Source organism: Carettochelys insculpta, chromosome 16 (genome assembly GCF_033958435.1).
Source record: "Carettochelys insculpta isolate YL-2023 chromosome 16, ASM3395843v1, whole genome shotgun sequence".
Classification (NCBI taxonomy): Eukaryota; Metazoa; Chordata; order Testudines; family Carettochelyidae; genus Carettochelys; species Carettochelys insculpta.
The window spans coordinates 39,639,810-39,652,593 of NC_134152.1; the positions used below are offsets into that span (position 1 = coordinate 39,639,810).

Below are 12,784 nucleotides of genomic sequence, written 5' to 3' on the forward strand. Positions count from 1 at the left end.
TGCAGAGCAGCGACCTGGTCATCCTATGACACCTTTGCCAAGCATTATGCCCTTCACAGAGTACTCCAAGAGGATACCCGTCTCTCGACGGCGGTCCTCTGGGGGACAAGCTGCACATAAACCGATTACCCACCTCCTATCTTGGGTTACTGCTGGGTAGTCACCTATCGTGGAGCACCCACGGGGACACTCGAGGAAGAAGGAGAAGTTACTCACCGTAGTAACGATGGTTCTTCGAGATGTGTCCCCGTGGGTGCTCCACCACCCGCCCATCCTCCCCGCTTCAGATCTCTGTTTAGTATTTTTCAGGAGCATCTGAGGCGGTTGGTCAAGGAACTGGCGGGGACCGGATTGCTCACGTGGCCGGGAGCGCGCAAGGGAGTGGCGTGCGCTGGCGCATGCACGGTCCAGCAGAAACTGCTGGAAAGATCTGACCTGCGGTGCTGGGGCGAGCCCGACACCTATCGTGGAGCACCCATGGGGACACATCTCGAAGAACCATCGTTACTACGGTGAGTAACTTCTCTTTTGTACTTGTCCCTGGCATATTCAAAGCTGACTCAAGGTTTCTTAGCTTATTGTCTGACTACTCTCAAGACTTGCTGTTTAGTTTGTTGGTAGGCTTCCCTGTCGTTGAACACCATCCTAACTGAGCTGCTCTTTACTGATCACCTGTTACATGGAAAAAACCTGAGGCCAGTAGCATAAGACACTAATCTAAAGTGTTTGGATACAGTCAGTCGAGCATTTAGAGCTTATAGTATGGCAGTGAGTTGAATCATAGAAAACTAGGACTGGAAGGGACCTCGAGAGGCCATCAAGTCCAGCCCCCTGCCCCAATGGCAGGACCAAGAACTGTCTAAACCATCTCTGATAGACAACTATCTAACATGTTCTTAAATATCTCCAGTGATGGAGATTCCACAACCTCCCTTGGCAATTTATTCCACTGTTTGACCACCCTGACAGTTAGGAACTTTTTCTTAATGTCCAACCTAAACCTCCCTTTCGGCAGTTTAAGTCCGTTGCCCCTTGTTCTATCCTCAGAGGCCAAAAAGAGCAAGTTTTCTCTCTCCTCCTTATGACACCCTTTTAGGTACCTGAAAACCGCTATCATGTCACCCCTCAATCTTCTCTTTTCCAAACTAAACAAGCCCAATTCTTTCAGCCTTTCTTCATAGGTCACATTCTCTAGACCTTTAATCATTCTTGTCACTCTTTTCTGGACCCTCTCTAATTTCTCCACATCTTTCTTGAACTGAGGTGCCCAGAACTGGACACAATACTCCAGCTGAGATCTAACCAGCGCAGAGTAGAGCGGAAGGATGACTTCTCGTGTCTTGTTCACAACACACCTGTTTGCTTTTTGCAACAGCATCACACTGTTGACTCATATTTAGCTTGTGGTCCACTATAACCCCTAGATCCCTTTCTGCTGTAGTCATTCCTAGGCAGTCCTTTCTCATTCTGTATGTGTGACACTGATTGTTCCTTCGTAAGTGGAGCACTTTGCATTTGTCCTTATTAAACTTCATCCTGTTTACCTCAGCCCATTTCTCCAATTTATCCAGATCCTTTTGAATTATGACCCTATCCTCCAAAGCAGTTACAACCCCTCCTAGCTGGGTATCATCTGCAAACTTTATAAGTGTACTTTCTGTGCCAATATCTAAATCGTTGAAGAGAGATGTGACAGAAAACCCAAAACCACCAGAAAAGAGCAGAGGAAAAGTGATAAGCAGATGCAAAGAAAAGAGCCTGGCTACTTCAGAGGCAAATACTTAAACTGAATTCGCTTCAGAAAATATTTGTAGGTCCCAGTTTTCAGACTGATTTCTGTAGTAACTGTTGTAGCAAAGGGCTGCTCTTGTCCAAATTACTCCCTCCCCTCCCACCTCCTGCACCTAGAGAGGCTCTGCTCAGTCTTCACCACAGGAGAGTGGAACACTTCAGGCAGGATTCCTGTCTTTTGAGATGCATGTTACAAAATGGTAGCAAGCTAATATGAACTAGGGTTCATGTGCACAAGCCTGGGCCACTTTATCTGGATTACAGGTTTGTTATAGAATGAGGTCTGAATGGCAGAGGACGTCTCCAGTTCAGTGTAATTTCCTCTTACAAATATAAGATTATGTGACTGCAATGGGATGGGCCACATGAATCCTGTGATTCTTAGCATCTCCTTGATTTGAATTTATTTCCTTTATAAAATTCAACCAGTGTGCTTCAAAAAAACATCCTATCTATTAGTTGTCTGTCTTTCACTTACCAAATCATAATAGTAATGGTCAGGGTAGTACCCAGAAGAGTAAATTCCATGAAGCATCCCATCCCATTGAAAAAAATGTTTGCATCTGCTCTGTGACTATTCACAGATACAGGAAAAACTGCAAGCCAATATTTTGCATGAAAATCTATTAAATACCATCAATCAGACACTCTGTGTGTGTGCGTGTGTGCGTGCGTGCGTGCGCACATTTGTACAGAAAGCTAATAGCTTTCATGTATTAGTACCCTAACAAACATTCCCCTCGAGTCAGTTGGCTGTTTGTATTTACCACAGAAGTAAAAATGAGGACTGCTTTAGGAGATCAGGGCAGATACTGTAGGCAGTAATTCTCAAACTTTTAGGCCCCCAGCCCACCCCATTCAACAAAAACCTTTCTGCAGACCATCAGCCAATCACCTTTGACAAAATCCATTCACTTATATCTAAATACCCTAAATACTAAATTGTTCGTATTAGGCTAAAGGAGCATAAAAATGTGTATAACACAAAGGGGCATATATTTACATTTTGTTGTGTATATCATATTAGTTTACCAAACTTTTTTTTAATAAAGTAATATTATGCCCAAAACAAAAGGTTTCAACATTGTCTTTATGTATGTGGTGGATCCAGGACCACTGACCTAGGGAAAAATCATCCACACAAAAGTGAAAAGTAAAAACCCTCACCGTTTTGGCCTCTGACCTCACTCCTCTCGTGCTGCCATCCTTTGGACTGAGGGCAGGGCTTCCCACAGGCCAGGTCAACTTTCTGGGATCCCAGGGCTAATAAATTTTGTGGGCCCCCCCCCCCATCTCTGGGATGGGGCCAAAAATAGGGGATCAGCATGCAGGAGAGAGGATGCGTACTGGGGGGTGCAGAGTATGGGCAGGAGCATGCAGGAGTGGATTGGAGTGTGGTACAGGGTGAGGAAGGGAGGATGCAGGAGCAAGGTGGTGGTGTAGTAGCAGATTGAGGGTGGAATTGTGAGGGGATGGAGGGTATAGGAGCAGGATCTGGGAGGGAGAGTGCAGGAGTTGAGGGGATGAAAGGGAGGGTGCAGGTGCAAGCTGGAATTGTGAGGTGTGGAAGAGGAGGGTGAGGAATGAGCTGGGGGTACAGTGTCTGGGCATGAGGGGGTGGAGAGACAGTTACCTGGCTCAACCTGTCCCCACCCCCTCACTGCTCCCAGTCACCACCCCTCACTGCTCCCATTGGCCTGATTCTAGCCATCTCTGCAGCTGCCTCATTGCTGGTCTGTGACTTTTAGAATCTCTGTGTTTGTTCTGTGTGCTGTGAACCTTATTGATGACCAATTGAGCACATTTGATTTTCTACTCTTATTGATCCCTTACGAATGTTGTTGAAACTAGTGTTTAAAAAATGTACACAGTACGTTGGCTGAGCAGGAGTTTCTGTATATTTGGGTGTTTATGCTTGCATTACCTAAAAATAAGTTTTGTTTAAGGCATATGATACATGTATTATATAGTCAGGAGTAACAGATTTAGGTGTGCAAGTGTAATATTAGCAATCAAGTTAAATGTTTTATCTTTTCTCTTATTAGTCTGATTCAAATACCCTAATGGTTATCTATTACTCACGTGTGTTAATTATATTTAGTAAGTGATATATGGCATATTCTCTGTTTTTCTGTATTAAGGCATCAGCTTCAGGAAAGTCCATAAGCCAGTCCTTCAGGCTCTTAATCACCTGATTGAAATACAGTGACTTCTTTTGCCTTCCCACTCCCCCTCAGGCTTTAGGTATGATACTGGGAAATGTTCATGTGTTTGATTTTTAACTCTCTCTTTCAGATTTTGCAAGAGCGAGGTTCCAGGATGTGAAGACCATACTGACCGCTGAAGAATAGTTCCTTTATTCCAAGATGCAATGAATTGTTGTATTGAAGAGGCTTGGCTATGAGAGGAAGAAATCTGCTTTAGATAATTTTCTGTTCTGGGTTGAACCGTTTTTGCCTATAAGCTGATATAGGCTGAATTTGCTGGCTGAAAACATCGCAGGAATGGAAATAGATGATGTGAGAATGTGAAGCTTGGTTCTACTGCATGGTTGTACTCTCTCCTAGGCTGAATTGTATTGGTCACATAGAAACAATCATGCACTTCTGCTTTTCCTCTAAAACATGTAGCACTCACACCTGGTGCTGGATAACCCAATGTTGATCAGTTTGAAATTATTTTGGTATTAATAATTGCAAACAGTTGAAGGACACTGTATTTGGTGCTACATATATATAACAGCCCATAAATGCAAATAGTTGGGCCTTCATGGTTGGTTTTGGAATCAATAGCAGACCCAGTTTACTCTTATACTGCACATTCCTTATGGCTCTGTGGTACATTTTCTGTTAGATAAGAAAGGTGTAGGCAATCAAGTGGAACTACCTTGGAAAAGTTACACCTTAGGGGAAAAAAAAAAGCTCCCATAAAGGATGGTGTGAACATACTGAGCTGATGGCTTATTTTAAAAGTCAAAGGGAGACTGAACATGATGAAAATGTCTTGTCTGAATCACCCCTAATGTTTTCTGTCAAAGTAACTTCCTCTTGAAAAGGTAGGCTCCAGTCATAGCCAAATATTTGAAAGGAAGATCAAAATATAACGACTGAACTTCTTGTTTCTCTTGAAATGTTTGTTGCTAACCAAATATTTAGCTGTACGTTTTAGAAATACCTACAAGTGTCAAGCACCTCTTGGACTTTGTTAGGTATTTTTAAGAGCTGGAGTTTGTGTTACTACATGGTTAGATATTGCTAGATTCTGGTTTTAATGAATGGGTTTAAAGTTACCTAAAGAATGAACATATACTCTCTCAATTAAAAATCTGAATTAATTGCTTCAATTATTCAGGATGTTTACACTCTACATTATTTCAACTATGCAGTTCTTTGTGAAGTTTCTAAGAATGCTGCCTGAAAACATTTTTCACAGCAGGCATTCGGCCAGACCTGTGGCAAATATTAGCACACAAGACTGGAGCTATGGAGCGCATTGTATTATAAACAAGCCAGTAGCATGACTTCTTAAGAATAGATTTAACTAAAGTGTGTAAAATTCTCAATTCTTGACACTTCATTGGTGTGCGTAGCTCTAGGTGGAGCAGTGGGTGGGTAAACAATTGTCGAAGATGGTCTGGAATTCTAAAAGCATTTTAAACTTTCAGTAACTTCAGAATTTTTGCATATACCATATTCTCTACCAGTAAAATGTGTAATTCTGCACATGAAAACAAGTTTCCCAAGCAGCTAGGATCTATTTGTATTTTTTAAGATTTACTGTACATTGATAAGTTGGACATAAACAATTTGTAAAACCATTTCTACAATGCAGGTTATGCAGTGGGCTAAATGATTTTTCCATGCATCTAACGCTTGAAAGGGTTTGTAATATATTTTGCCACTTGGATATGGTCTGCACAAGAAGCTGCTGGCCTTTCCATGATACCCAGTTAATGTGTTTGTCTTTTTTAAGACGTTAGGATCTAACTGAACTTACTAAAATGCAATTATTCTATAGGGGGAAATGTTTATACTTTTATACTTTTTTTAGGCATACATATTTTATCATCCTGAAGTTGTTAATGCCTAAATTTCCCCTGAATAGTAATAAATAATCTTGTGTATCTAAAGATAAGCATAACAGTTGTTTGTCTTAAATTGCATATTAAACCATGTCCTCTGCTGAAAAAGTCACTGTCCTTAAGCAGCTGACATGACTTGTGTTCTTAGGTTCCATGGCTCATGGAACTGTAGCCTTTAAGGCTTCCTATTTTCCTGCTGTGCTCCACAGAGTAAATTCAGCTTTGGATTAAATGGCTTTTAATGCCTTATAATAATTAAAAATGTATATTGATATTATTCCAAATTTTGAAGTTTTGTATTGTCTTTTGTTCTTGGACAAAAGAAGGCAGAAGACTTGATTTTCATGTCTGAAATCATTACAGATGAGTAAGATTCACCAAACTGAAACAAGTTGCGGGGGTATATATGTAAAAAGTCACTGAGAGAGTGACATTTTCATCGGAATACATTATGGTTTAGTAAATTTGCTTCTTTGGGGGGATTAGGTGCACTGTGATTTACATTATCCCTTGTAATAGCAAAAATTATTTTGGGGAAATTTGAATCATTAACATTTTTGCACTTTTTCTGAGACCTTACCAAGCTATTGTCTGTCTCTCTCACATCAGGAAAAAACAAGAGGAAGTATCTGATAAATGATTTTGTAAGCTACTGTAGCACACCTCATCAACTAATCATCTGTTCTGGCTGTTACCCTTATTAATTTCATATTGCTTTAACATATGAGACATTCACTTAGGTGCATGTCTACTAAAACCTCAGAGTTAAGAAAAACCTTAGGGATGGAGGTTGTTCATAACTCAGTGTTCATAAGTGAACAAAACATAATGGTGGTTCTTTCAGAAGCTTACAGCTGAAAAATGTACTTAATACAGCTTTGAAATGTTAAAAGTAAAATGCTGCTTTTATCTTAGTTTAAATTAAACAAGCACAGAGACAGTTTCTTACTTTGGCAAATATTTTTAAACTTTCCCGTTATTTTTTAGTAGTTTATGTGTAACACACTACTGTGCTGTCTTTGATTTTGTTGTTTGCTTGTCTCTGTGGCTGCCTGATTGTGTGCTTTGAGTTCCAGTTGAGGAGTGGGGTTGACCGATCAATTTATCACTTTGGTGTTTGTGAGGTTCTACTGCACTGTTGAGTTCCTTTCTTAAAGCCTGAGGAGTTTACTAAAATTTGATTTCTTGAGTGTTGAAATCTGGTGACTTTGATTAAGATTATCTACGCTAGCAAGAGACAGGATCGTCAGTTCAGATTCTTTGAATTTGTACAGCTACCTTATCCTTTAGATGAAAAAAAGACAGTATTAAAATCTAAGATATTAAATCATGAGCATGGATAGTTCAGAGCAGAAGAGAATGAGGATACACCAGGAGAACAATTAACATGGCTTTCATACAAGAGATTTGTCTTCCCTGAGTCAGTCACTACTGTTTTATGGAAAGCCAGTTTCCTCACCTACTAGGTATACATTCTCCATCTAGGTATATCAGACTAATTTGGAGGTGCACAATTTGTAAAACTCAAGTATTACCAAAGGATCCCCTGTAGACTTAAGTCAGAAAAGAAAGTAAAACTGTTGGCATTGGATTTTGTCAGGACCAATTCTGGCTGCAAGGGCAGTGATCAGTTTGAAAAACAAAACAAAAAACACTTTATTTGGCTTTTTGTTGTTGTTGTTTTTGTTTTTACATAATATTTCAATCCCAGTTTAATTGTAGTCCCAGGAACCATTGAACCAATAGAAATTCATAGAATAGTAGAATTGGAGGGGACCTCAAAAGGTCTTCAAGTCCAGTCACCTGCCCTCGTAGCAGGACCAAGCACCATCTGTATCATCCCTATTAGATATTTATCTAACCTGTTCTTGCTAATGATGGAGATTCTACAACCACTGTAGGCAATTTATGCCAGTAATTAACCACCCTGGAAGGAAATTTTACCCAATATCCAAACAAATCTTCCTTGCTGCAATTTAAGCCCATTGCTTAACATCGATTGTACTTAAACCCTACATTGCTGCTCCTCTGTGTAACCTGGGACCCCACTGTTGAATACTTTTTTTTTCCATCCTTGGTGAGTCTGTATCAAATATACTCAATGTACAAGTAGAAACATTTTGTCAGCTCCTGCTGCAAATTGAACCTGGGCTCTGAGATCCAGCAGGTCTCTTTCAATCTTTCATTTCAGCACCAATTAAAGATTCTGGCAGACTAATTAAGATGCAGTTGCATCTCTGCCACCTCATTGTTTGCAAATTCTTCCTGAAATGACACATGCAGCACTTTTCCAAGCAATGGGTTTGCATAGCTGTAACTGATTAGAAATTACTAATCAGGCCCCTTGATGAATGTCAGATATAATCTAGCCCATTCTATAGTGATGTTTGTTTTGCAAGGCTAAAATTAAATAAAGTAGAAGCTTATTTAGACAGTAAAGTTGACAGGTCTGACTGATATGCGAAGAGCCGGTCTGTTGGGTAAAATACAGTGTTTTCACATAGCTGCTTTTGACAACAGAGCTGCATTTCAAGTTGCAGGGCTTCTTACAGGAAAGAGGAGTGTACTGGCGTTGTTTGTACAGGGAAGCACCATAGAATTTACTCCCAGCTAATGAACACTGTCAGGTTCATTGAGAACCTCTGATAGAGCCTAGTCTGCAATGAACTTGAGGTGCAGAGACAGCAAAAGCATATTTTAAGTAAATAATCCAGAAACTGTCTGGTATGCTTTAAATCAGTCAGTCTGGCATTTGTAGACACACCTTCCAGAGAAGCATGGGAGGAATGTTAGTGAGAAATGGGCCCTTTCCTCCAGGTAGAAACCCAAAAAAAAGCCAGTAGTTTAGAGGCATTGGTGGAAGGTGGGTGGAGAGAATTTCTTTGAATTTCCTTTACACCTATTTGATTTACTCCCTCCATATCACAAACTTTCCTGCTGCTCTTCAGGCAGCCCTTACATCTGGGGTCTTTGGAAAAAGGGTTCCTTTTCTTCAGCAGCATCCCTGTTTGCTCAGGAGCCTGTGGTCAGAACTTCAGATGGCCATCAGCTCAAAGTGTCCCATTGCTCACCGAAACAAATCTTCAAATGTTTCTGAAGTTGCTCCCTGCTTTTGTAGTTTTATACTGTATCTGTTTCCTGCTTCAGGAACTATCTTGGGATTCCAGTGAGATCTCTGCCTCTTAAATAGGGGACTCAGGAACAGTGTGTGTCCCAAGAGCATTCACTTACATGTACAGGAGACTCTTCAAGTTCCATTCAAAAGTAACTGGTAATATCTTGTGGCTCATGCAAAAGGCAACTGTCTAAAGGCTTATCACCAAATGGAGACTATAAAGGGCTAAATCTTCCACACTTTATTGTTCAGTTTCCTAAGGTAACTATCACAGAGTTCTCAACACTTTCAGTTCAGACATATTAAGGGCTAATATGCTTCCCAGGGCTAATCTGAGGATCCAGATAAAGGTATATAAATGTCCTTAAAGCCCAGCTATTTCATTTTGCTAACAACCTACAAATTCTGAGTGTCCCTATTAACATTCTGACTCAATCACAAAGAGCACCTCTGTGATTTTTGTTACACGGCATCCTCCATCTTTGGTAGGCTTCTTGGCAAGTGCAGAACACAGCACAATAGTCTATCACACTCATGTAAATATTGAATCCTAACATCTTCTGTTAATAGAAATGAGACTAAAAAGACTTTGGAAGTTTCTACTTCCTCAGGAAGAGTGCTTATTTCATTGCAAATTAGCTTCTCTTTACTGTAGCCAAGTCTAACAAAGCATACACTTCTGTAAATCTCTGTAATGCTTTGCAACTGTTCTCTCAGTGAATATTCAAAGGGCTTTTTCTAGGATATTAAGGCTGATGATTAATCACAGTTAACTTATGTGAGTCACTCAGTTAGCACTCTTAAACAATAGAATACCAATTGAAAGGTGTTACATATTTGAATGTTACACAGACTACAAAGTGTGCAGTGCTCACTTTATATTATGGTTTTTGATTATAAATATTTGCACTGTAAAAATTATAACATTTTTCAGTTTACCTCATACAAATACTGTAATGCAATCTTTATCATGAAAATGTAACTTTGTAGATTTTTTTCCTATTCCATGATTCTACTCACAATGTAAAACTTGAAAACCCATGGGTGTACTCAGTCCTCCTTGTTCAGCCGCTTGGTACAAACAAGTTTGGTGTCAATTTGCAGGACATAATTCTGCCCGTTTCTCGTTTAGTGTCATCTGAAAGTGAAAATGGATATTTACATACCACTTTTGCAGAAAGTGTTGCAAGGTATTTATGTGCCAGATATGCTAAATATTTGTGACCCGTCATGCTTTGTCCACCATTCCTGGGGACATGCTTCCATGCTGCTGATGCTCATTTAAAAAAAAATAGCATAAATTAAATTTGTGACTGGTAACTTCTTGAGAAGGAATTGTATGTCTTCTGCTCCATTTTACCTCAGTTCTCCCATTTGTTGCCTGTTACAGCAGTCTCTGATGATGGCCCAGAACATGTTCATTTTAAGAACACTTACAGAGCAGATTTGACAAAATGGGAAGAAGGTACCAATGTGAGATTTCTAAAATAGTTACAGCACTCAATCCAATGTTTTAAGAATCTGAAGTGCTATCCAAAATCTGAAAGGGACAAGGTGTGGAATATTATATCAGAAGCCTTAAAAGAGCAACACTTTGATGTAGAAACTGCAGAACCCAAAACACCAAAAATAAAATCTATTTTATGCCAGTGGCCTCTGACTCAGATGATGAAAATGGACATCAGTCTGTTTTGCAGTCACTGAGCAGAACCCATTATCAGCATGGACATGTCTCTGGAATGGTGGTTGAAGCATGAAGGGACTCATGAATTTTAGCACATTTGGTACATAAATACCTTGCAACACTGGCTACAACAGTGCCATGCGAATACCTGTTTTCACTTTCAGGTGACATAAATAAGAAGCAGGTAGCATTATCACCTGAAAATTAACAGAGAGGGAGCCATGTTAGCCTGTAGTCTAACAAAACAAAACAGCAGTCATGTAGCACTTTACAGACTAACAATAATAATAAATCATTGTTAGTCTTTAAGGTGCTACATGACTGTTTTGTTTCACCTGAAAATTGTAATCAAATTTAAGCAATTGGCTAAAGGAGAAGTAGGATTGACTGGACTTTAGGCTTTGAAGTTTTATATTTGTATTTTAATGCAGTTATTTTAGGAACATAATTCTCATTTGTAAGTTTTCATGATACAAAGATTGCACTACAGTACTTGTATTAAGTTAATTAAAATACTGCCTTCATTTTTAAAGTGTAAATATTTGTAATCAAAATGAAGTGTGCATGTACACTTTTATTGTGCTGTAATTGAAATAAAAACATCCCAAATATTTAAATAGTATTCTGTTCTTGTTTAACAGTGTGATTAATCGTGTGATTAGAATTACTTTTTAATTGCTTGACACCGGAGAGATTAGTGATAGCTACATTTGACTGCCATGAAGAGAGAAATTTACATTATTGTATAGAAAGCTATCGTATTACTTCTGTGTTGTTTTACATGTTTTAGTCCCTCTGAGGTTAAAGGAATAAAGGCTGTTGAGCTTAAACTTTGACCAACCTTAACAAAGGTCTCATCTCCAAGGCTTGGCCTTCTGGACTGTAGCGGGTGATATATTTGTGTGCTTGGCTAATGCTCCATTTGGAGATTCTTTTCTCAAGTGCTTACGTGCACTTAGCCTAAAATCACCTTGGTCCCCATGTGCTTGGCAGGGAAGAGTAAGTGCCTGTGCACTATAGGCCAAATAGTGCCAACCTGACTGCTAGGAAGAGAATCAAACCATTTTCTTTAGATCACTGAGCAGCTATCAGTGGTAACTACTTTCAGCCACTGCTGAGTTAAGCCTGATTGGAACCTGGTTTAAAAGTCTTCATTTCCCATGATTTTTCCAGGTCCCCTTTACCAATTCACCAGTTTTATTGGTGGTCTGACAGTAAGTTGTGCATCTGCTGTTTGTGGTAGGGCCCAGGAGGACATACTTTCAATGTTTTATTTTCTGGATAGTGGATTAGCAATAACAGTTTCCTTTTGTGTCAGTTCATTATCTCTGAAGTGTTCTTATTGCAGCAAAGTTTGAATTCTGACATGGCTTTTAATGCTGTTGCATGAGCCAAGGTGATGAGCATAGAAATTGACATGAAGCCGAATCCAGAAAATTCCCTGGATAGGCTTCTAGTAGGGCTTCCCAACCTTTTGGGTAGATGCCATTACCCAGAATTTTTAGAACAAATATATAACTGAAACATGTGTGGGTATTTTTAACCTTTTCATAAACACTAGTTTATTGTCAAATGCATGAAATAAACCTGTTTTCCCTTTTAAAATATTGTCTGATATTTGAAATCTTTTTTCCCCAGTGGCCATTGATTTTTTTTTTTTTTTTTTTTGAATCTCTTAACACCAAGTTTAACTACTGATCCAGTTTTCTATACTGCCTTGCAAATTTTTGGTCACTAAAGGTTAATACCCTTCTATCAGTCAGTGGGGCCATAAGAAATTCATGTTTTAATCCCTGTTATGTGCATACTGTTGGAAAGTGCTCATCAAGGCCCTGGGGGACGGTGTTTACAGGCTATGAACATAGCTCAGATCCAAAAAGAGATGTAACTAGTGCACCAAGACTCATGCTGCCAAACATTTAGGTGCTTAGAAAAACCATGGGAACCCCCTCACAAAGCTGAGCTTGGCTCCAACCTAACATGCTTATCTCATCCCATGCTTGTACAGGAGACATCTAAAATCAGCCAATGGGAGAGGCTGATAGGAGAGTTCAGGGAGGAGCCTAGTTCTGCTCAGCAACCCTCAGATGGGAACCAGTCATCTGGTGTCAAG

General features: G+C 39.7%; 1 protein-coding gene across 1 annotated transcript in view; it reads left to right on the plus strand.

Moving 5' to 3' along the window:
- The window catches only part of KCTD5 (potassium channel tetramerization domain containing 5), a 79,662-nt gene extending 67,392 nt beyond the window's left edge, over nucleotides 1-12,270 (plus strand). Inside the window, exon 6 of the mRNA XM_075010272.1 lies at nucleotides 4,087-12,270. Coding sequence (XP_074866373.1) covers nucleotides 4,087-4,116 — 30 coding nt within the window. The 3' untranslated portion in view covers nucleotides 4,117-12,270. The remainder of the gene's footprint in view (nucleotides 1-4,086) is intronic.
- Nucleotides 12,271-12,784: the final 514 nt, after the last annotated feature.